Consider the following 9,085-nt stretch of genomic DNA (forward strand, 5'->3'; position numbering starts at 1 on the left):
TCCATTCTTTTTTGGAGGCATTTTTCTTGGAGTCTACTGGTTAATTAGTTTCTTGGGTTACTACGCATCTCTCTCATCTTGGGATTTCTTTTTTCCTAGGTGGGTTCCACATCTTCCTCTTTTTTGTGTTTACATCCTCATTTTGTTAGAGAACATCTTCAAGTAATTATCTCAAAGGTGCCTGAGAAGTAAAATTTCTGAGTCCTTGCATATTTAAAAGTGACTTTATATTGTCCTCATTTTTGATTAATAATTTAGTTGGATGTGAAATTTTAGGTTCATTTTCCTTCAGAACCATGGATGATGGAATTGGGAAAAAGAAATATAGAGCATCAAATTCATCTATATGGTTTTGTATCTTAGGAAAAGACTTAAAGATGTAAAAAAAAATAGCATGGGTTCATGTTGGGCAGTAGATAGAAGTCTTGTTTTTCTTAAAAATTTTTCTTCAATGAAAGTGATCTTTATTCTTTCTGTTTCAAGAATTTTATAATGTGTTAAGCTTTAGGGCTTCTGATCTCAACTTGGTATTTGATGGGTACTTTCAATTTAAAGACCCTCCTTTAGCTTAGAGAAATTTAAAAAATAATTTCCTAATAATTTTCTCACCTTAGTTCTCCCCTCCACTCTTCAGTAGTTGGTTCTCTGCTTCTCTTATCTCTTTTCCTTCTTTTTTCTTTTGTTCTAAGTTCTATGAGATTTCCCTAATTTTGCCTTTTTTTTTCCTTCAATTGATTTAAAAAGTCAGCAGTCATATTTCTAATTTTCAGGAGATTTTCCTTTTTTTGATTGTGTTTTTCTTTGTATCTTATTTTTATTTCATGAAAAATGATTTCCTTTAATCTTTCTGAAGATATTAAACGCTGTATAGCTAGTTAGAAAAGACCAGTGATCCAATTAGATTTTCTGTTCATTTACTTAAATCCACAGTTGCTTTTCTAGTTTTTCCATTATTCATTCATTCATTTACCAAATACTTATAAATACCTGTCATAGATCAGGCCATGTTCTAGGTACTAGGGGTACAACAGTGAACAAAATAAAAATTTCTATCATTGTATAGCTTGCATTCTAGTCGAGATACACAATAAGATAAATAAAAGTTATAGTATGTTCGATAACGATAAGTTCTGAGTTGGAAAAATATTGAGTCAAAACTCTAAGGGAAATGAGGAAGGGAATGCTGACATCTGAGGGTTAAGCTTTCCAGGTGGAAAGGTCTTATCTTAGAGTGTTCGAGGAAAAGCAAGAAGACTACCATGGCTAGAGCTAAGTGAAAGAGAGGAAGAATAATGGAAGGTGAAGTCAAAAATGGAACTGGGTGCCAGATGTTAGGTTTTAGAGGACACAAGATAAAATCAGTGATGACTCCAAGCTTGAGGCCTTAGCAACTAGAAGAATACAGCAGTCATCAACTGAGATGAGGTAGACTCAGGCATTAACTAATATGGAAAAGCTGTAGGAAGAGTAGGTTGAGGAGGTGGTATATATGATAAGTTCAGTTTGCCATGTTAAACTTGAGGTGTGCTATAGGCTGTTGGATATGCATGTCTGGAGTTCATGAGAGAGATGTGAATTATGGACTTATAAATTTGGGCGTCGTCAATATATAGATGGCACTTAAAGCCGGGAGACTACATAAAATAGCTTAGATGGGGAGAATAAATATACTTAAGAGGGCGTAAGGAGGTCAGAAAGATATGGTGGAGACAGCAAACACTATAGTAAGAAATTGAAGGAATAGCAGGCATATATCCTAGAAGCAAAGAGAGGTATTTCAAGAGAAAAATGCTGCTGAGTCAAAATAAGAACAGGACTGAAAAATGACCATTGAATTTATCAGTGAGGAGATTATTGGTGACCTTGACAAAAGCAGTCATGGTGGGGTTTGGAAAAGAGGCAACAACCTGATTGAATTACGTTTAAGAAGGAATGGGAGAAAAGACTTTAGACAACTGTTTTAAGGAATTTTGGAACAGCAAGAAATGTTCAGTTGCTGCAGGCAGAAGTGGGGATGAAAGGAGGTTTTGTTTTGTTTGATAGGAATGATTATGTAGAGAGAAGGGAAATTTCTGGAGTGATGTTCATGATAGATAAGAAGGGATGGAATTATCTGCATAAATATAATAATTGTCCTTAGCTTGGAGACTAGACAGTTCATCCATAATAACAGGAAATAAAATAGATTATATGGACTTGAGATTCAAGTAGGTGGGGTATTTGTGGTTGTAGGAGTTTGTAGGAGGTTTTGCAATATTGTCTATTGGAATAGAAGATGAGAAGATGAGGTATTAGGGGATTAAGAAGAGAGGAAAAAAATAAGAAATATTCATCCAGGAGACCCAGATATGTAATGAACCAGAGAAACGTAGTATCATTGCCATGAAGCATTAAAGACACAGTTGTGATCATGATGATAAATTTAAAGTGAGACTAGTCAACATCTTGGTGTTTTCTTATGGCTAAAAACTGCAAGGGGGTAGGTCCAGAGTAGCAAATTTGAATTTAATCAGGGTTGTAGTTTAGCCAAATAAATTCCATGAAGGGAGAAAAGGGCAGGGAAATTGAAGGTGGAATTGAAGCTGGGTTAGGAGGTGAGGACTTGAAATGGGTGGAGGACAATGAAAAGGATCAGTGGGTTCTAATGAGCATAAAAGGACTATCTCTTGGAGTTGAGAAACTAGAGAGACAGTACTGGAAAGAAAGAAGAATAGGATACCTGAAATTGGGACTATGACGATGTTGCAAATATTGATAATACCAAAGTCTAGGATTTGACTCTGGGTATGAGTGTCTAAGGTAAGGTGAAGGACATGATATCTGAAAGAGAGGAGGTCAAGGAATTGAGAGGACCATCTGTGTCAGCAGTTCTTATTCTGGCATCCATGGATAGAATTCAGGGGGTTTGTGAACTAGAATGTGGAAAAATTACATCTTTATTTTTACTAATTCTTAACTGAAACCTAGCATTTCTTTTTATTATGAACATAGCTCAAAAACCAATAAGGTAATAGCAGGACCTGTGATTTTGCCCCTAATAGAAATTATAGGTATTTTCATGTCATTCTACAGTTTTTGAAGGTTCAGCAAAATATTTGTGTTAATCAGCAAAATATTAATTGTGAAATTATGTTAATTATTAGATCTACTGCAGATCTCCTTATTTAAAAAGTTACAAAAGACATGCATTACTATTACATTTAAAAAATATTTTGATAACTGTATTTCACTACAGTTGGTTTTATTTATAATCCTATAATTTTTTTTGCAATTAAAATATTATTCTGAGAACAATAATATCCCAGGCTTTACCCCTAGACTTCCAAAGGGATCTAAGGTATATGTGCACACACATACATATACATTTTAAGAACCGATGATATATGAAGATATTGAAATCAACAATTATTTCAGGAATGCAGAGAATGACAGTGGTCCAGAAGCTAAAATCTTTAAGAAATGAAGAAAGCAGCTCTGGGTCAGTAGATAACTGCAACTAGCAGAGGGAGAAGGTGATGGCTGGAAATCAGACAAAAATTTGTGTTTTTTGTTTTGGAGGAGAGAGAGAGGGAGAATTGTTTGGAAATGGCAATGAGTCATATTCTACTTCCAAGTTCAATAGGAGGTATGTAGGAGAGAAAGCAGCCACCATTCCAGAGGATTTCAAGGAAGAAAGAGCGTTATTTAGGGAAAATCAGATTTTTGTTTGAGCCAGATGAAGTGAACATTCACAGATGAGGCTGAAGCTATAGTTTGAGAGGAAACAGTAGAAGTATTTTAAATGGTGACAGCAAGACGTAGCAGATGGCATCAGAAAACTTGATATGTAAAACTATGTGAGGAATAGAATCCAGGGGATACGTCTTGGTTTCTTTTAAGGACCGGCATGGCAAGGAATGGGAGCGTGATGAGATTAATTCTGATGGTTCTGGGGCAGACAGGGTAAAGGTGAGTTTGGATGCCAAGGGAGGTGAGAGCAAGGCTATTTGAAGGCATGTATAGATTTCTGGGGCTCCCACTTAACTCAACTCCTCCATCATCGGGCCCCCAGCACCTTTCTAATTTCATAATCGTCTTCCCCTTCCTTCCCTCCAAGCAGAGTAGCTGCTTACTGTTTATCAAATACCGTACACATGCTCCTTCCTCATTGCCATGCAGAGGCAGTGCTGTTCCCGCTGCCTTGTCTGTTTTTTCCCAAAATATCTGTTTGGTTTGTTCTTTTACTTTACTCAGGTTTCTGTTCAAATAATACCTTATTCTAGAGGGTGTCCTTGATCATCCTAAATAGTTTGTATAATTGCCTCACTTCTCTAATTACCTTCTTTCCTCTTATATTGCTTTATTTTTTGTCAACATTCATTACTACCTGATTCATCATTTATTCATTTAATGAATGAATTGCTTTTTTTCTAACTCCTTCCACCAGAATGTGAACTCCATGATAGAGCAGAAACTTTGTTTTGTTCAGTATTGTATCCACACCACCTAGAACAGAACCTGCCATGTGATTGGCACTCAGAACATACTTGGTGAATGAATAAAGTCAGAAACAACCTTAAGAGGGTAGGGGAATGATAACATAGTGACTAAGAGTCCAGTATCCAAAGTCAATCAAATGAGTTTGTTACTTTGCTCAATCTCAGTTTTTCATCAGCAAAAGGAGCTAATAGTAGTACATACTTCAAAGCGGTATTAAGATTAAATGAGATAATATGTGAGAACATCTTACAGAGTACCTAATGCACAGAATCTCTGGATTCTCATTCTTGAAATTAGAGATTGTACTTACTTACGAGGCTTCTGATTCTATTTTCCCCCAGCAACCTGAGTTTCTTGGCTGAGACCTTAGAACTTTCTTCTGCCCGTAGTCCAGCATGTCATGACTTTAGTGCTCTTCCCTTTCCGGGCAGTGCTCTAGACCCTGCTTCCTACTCTTCCCTCTTACCAAAACTTCTTGTATATGCTCTCTTTTCTGCAGGAACCGTGCTCAGTTTACCTCACATTGTTAATCTCCTGGTAAAGTAATTCATGCTCAGGTATTAGAGTTTCTTAACGGCATATTATGTTATCCCCATAAGTATTTGCATTTAATTTAGGGACTAATATCTTGAAAGTAAAGCAAACAATGGTGAAAATAATGAGATGACTAAGGAATGCTTTTTTTTTTTTTTTTTTGCATTCCTTAGTTCATTTTGTATAGGTGGCTTCAACTTCATCTATAAGTTAGTGCAGTTCTGATTACGTCTCATCTTTTTTTCCAAGCATGTGGTATTTAACATGAGTTTTCCTAAACAGAATCATAGAGGCTTAGTTTCAAAGGGAACTTAGAGATTATCCGGACCAGAGGCTTTCAGCATTTTTTCTCTTTAAAGCAGCAGAACCTTTTCTCAAATGAAATGTTATGTGGAAACTTAATATATACATTAATAAAAGCACAGCTGATTCCTAAACCTAGGAATCCAAACCATGTAGGTCTCTCTTTGTTGTCTGGAGCAATCCCCTGAGGGGGCTTCCATGGAACCCTTAGGGCTCCCTAGAGTGCTGTTTTCAAACCACTAATTTACACCAACCCTTTCATTTTTCCAGCTGAGGAAATACACCCAGAGAGTTTGTGTTTTATCCAGTATTGCAGGGTAAATTAGCCAGGTTAAGAGCAGTCCTCATATGTGCCACACTTAGAAAACACTATTAGACAATGATGGAAGTTCTTATTTCTGATGCAGATAACTTTTACTATCTGATTTCTTTTAATCAGCAAACTTTTATTTGGTGTACATAGTACGTATGAGACACTTTCTGTGCCTGTCACTGATACAAAGAAATGTGAGACAGAACCTTTTGTTTTAAGAAAGCAACTTGTATAATTTGGAAGATAAAACATGCAGTTAAAAAGTCATTCCAAATTTAAATAGAGCTTTAGGACCTGAGATGTAGCAAAGCGGTGTGGAATTAATTAAAAATAAATTAATTAAAAATAAATAATAAGCTCTGTTAGAGCTCAGAGGAGAGTGAAGCTACTCCATTTAGGCTAGAGAAAGTTTTAAAGAGGAGCTAGGATTGTGCTAAGTAGGACTTGACGAAATAAATAGGTGTAAGGTGATATAATAAGTGAATAAGAGCAGAGCTTTGTGTGAATCCCAGCCCTTACACTTACCTCTTTGTAATGTTGGGTAAGTTTTTAACCTCTGAGCCTATCATTTTTATCTGCAAAATGGGGATATATGGGATGTAATTAAGGACATATTAATTGGTGCAGCATAAACTTTAAAATGTCAGTAGGTATCATAATAGTAGTTTATTTCTCCTATATATCAGTGTCTATGTTGGACAGCTTTCCATGGGGTCTCTCAGGAGCCCAGGTTCCTTCTCTTTTTGGCTTCTACCTCCTCCATGTCTTTTTTCAGAGAGAGTGGAAAATTCCACTAGGGACATTTTCAGAGGCTGGGTCTGAAAGTGATATACAACACTCTGCCTATTTTCTATTGGCCAAAACTCAACTACAAAGCTATACCTAGTTTAGTATGCACCATTTGGAAAGGAAATAAGTCTTAGTGAACACAAAGAAGTCTCTGCTACCTCACAGAGTTGTTAGGAAGATTGGAGGAAATAATATGTCATGCTTAGTACAGGGAATAGGGTGTAGAGTTATTTAAACATCCTTTTTAAAGAAAAGGAAAATTTATATAATGTTTTTCTGAGTATAGACAATTCAGTAAATTTCTATTAACATGTGCTTTAACCTCTTTTTGAGAGGTATCAATTTATTTTTGATTTTTGGTAATGATATTTCAAATGATTCTTCTTGGTAAGTCCTTTGTTTCCTTTTCTTTTAGCATGGTGTTATTGCTACAGAAGATGAAGAATATTTTATTGAACCATTAAAGAATACCACAGAGGATTCCAAACATTTTAGTTATGAAAATGGCCATCCCCATGTTATTTACAAAAAGTCTACCCTTCAAGAACGGCATCTCTATGATCACTCTCATTGCGGGGTTTCAGGTAAGTGAACATATGGCTTTTAGAAATCGTATTGTATTGTATTGCCACTCTCTTTCTTCTGACACATATGGTAAGGTTCATAATAAAAGTAAATAAGAATTTTAGTAATTAGAATGATAATGCCCAGAGTCCTCTTTAAAAATGCCACATAGGAGTTCATTTATCCTAAGTGTGCTGGAAACCCATTGAAAGATTGTATGCTGCAGGAATCACATGATCAGATCTGAGTTTTTCAAAAGATTACTCTGGCAGCCATCTGGAGACTGAATTAAAGAAGAGTAAGACTAGAGATAGGAATTTTGGCAGTTGTATAGTCTAAGGTTAGAAAATTTAGAGAAATAGAGGACATAGCACAGCATAGTAGAAAGAACATGAGCTTTGATGTAGCTTTGGACAAATTACCCAACCTCTCTGCATATTTCTCTCAGCACACGTTAGTTACTCAGTCAAGTTGTAGCTATCGTTATTATTGAAATAACTGTTTCTAGCATTTAAAGGGCTAGTACATTTTTTTTAAAAAAAATTAGATTTGTTTTATGTAGTTCTAGTAGCTGGAACTAGGGGCAGAGTATTTCAGAGGCAGATTTCAGCTTAATACAAAGAGTAGTTCACCAACAAGTAAATTTAGTGAAAAATGAGATGGATTCAACAGGTAGATATGCAGAAAATGGAATGGATTACCTTGCGACCAGTGAATGCATCACCCTTTTGTTTCTTCTCAGTATCCTTCATAGGCTCCTTATCTTCTGCTTCAACTATAAGTATTCTTTAAAGTTCTTTCCTTAACTGACTATTCTCATTCTGCATTCTCTCTTCTCGAATAATCTCTGAGGCTTTTAATTACAGGAGGTTCTCGTTGGTCAAGAATAATTGGTACTAGAAAAAGTCCACTTGAAGTGAATCCACTTAAGATACGAAGTAAAATTTTATAGTAGATAATAATAATGTATTGAGTAATGAAACTAAACATTGTGGAAATAGTTTATTTTATCTTATATTTAACAAAAGTTAGGCTAGGAGTACAACTACATATATATTCTTTAAAAACTAGGATTTAAATATTTAGTTGTCTTTTGTGATATAATTTTTTATATTCGAATTATCCTCTTTTGAAGTGCCTATCTCATTATTGGTTTTACAGAGGCAGAGCTTTATTTTTCAATGGCTTAGGCATGAGTCAAACAGTTCTCCAACTCCACTCTTAACTGCCATCATAAAATTCTGCTCTTTTGTGGAAGATTTTCTTCTTCTACAATCTCTCCCCCTGGATTACTGAGACTATTTCCTAAATGGTCCTTGCTTTTAACCTGTTCCTAACACCAGTCAATTTAGTTCAGACCCTCATTATCTCTTGCCTGGACCACTGTGATGACTTTCTAAGTGGTCTTTCTGTCTCCAGGTTTGTCTTTCATATTTAGCCAAGTCTGTCTCCTAAATCTGGCTGTATTACACACCTTCAAACACTTCACTGGCTTTCCAGTAGTGGGATTATAGTAGCAGTTTCTTAAGTTCTGTGGGAATGTCACTAGATTTTATTGGAAAGAAAGCATTTTGTGTTCAGTAAGCTTGAGAAATGCCTGGTTAAGAACTACTGATTTTAATTGTGATACTGTTTCAACAACTTAGTTCAAGTGAGATGTGCATTTATAGGCATACACTGCCAGTTAACCTGTTATTGGGTACTCAAGTTTATATAAAAATATAAGATATAAAAAACCCTTTTGACAGTGGATATATTTATCTCATATTCAGATATGAATTTTTCTATTCAGATTTAAGCTATCAATTAAAAATACGAAAGTGACATCTGTTCTTTATAGAGAATTTAGAAAATACCGGATTAAAAAAAAATAAAGTTGCTTTTACACCAGAGTTAACTCAATGTTTTGTGTGTGTGTGTGTGTGTGTGTGTGTGTGTGTGTGTGTGGTGTCAATTAGGTTTTATTGAAAAAACAAACTATCCCAAAATTTAGTGACTTAAAACAACAAACATTTGTTATTTCTCACAGTTCTGGGGTTAGCTGAGTGGTTCTTTTGGTCCTAACTAGCTCAGCTAGGGACAGATGTTCTAGGTCCTAGGATG

The 9,085-nt window shown here is 35.5% G+C and overlaps 1 protein-coding gene across 1 annotated transcript in view; it reads left to right on the top strand.

Moving 5' to 3' along the window:
• The window catches only part of ADAMTS6 (ADAM metallopeptidase with thrombospondin type 1 motif 6), a 255,221-nt gene that overhangs the window by 16,911 nt on the left and 229,225 nt on the right, over nucleotides 1–9,085 (top strand). The window contains exon 4 of the mRNA XM_023537208.1: nucleotides 6,834–7,002. Within this exon, the coding sequence (XP_023392976.1) occupies nucleotides 6,834–7,002 (169 nt within the window). The remainder of the gene's footprint in view (nucleotides 1–6,833; nucleotides 7,003–9,085) is intronic.

The sequence above is a fragment of the Pteropus vampyrus genome, unplaced genomic scaffold (assembly GCF_000151845.1).
Source record: "Pteropus vampyrus isolate Shadow unplaced genomic scaffold, Pvam_2.0 Scaffold182, whole genome shotgun sequence".
In the NCBI taxonomy this organism is placed as follows: Eukaryota; Metazoa; Chordata; class Mammalia; order Chiroptera; family Pteropodidae; genus Pteropus; species Pteropus vampyrus.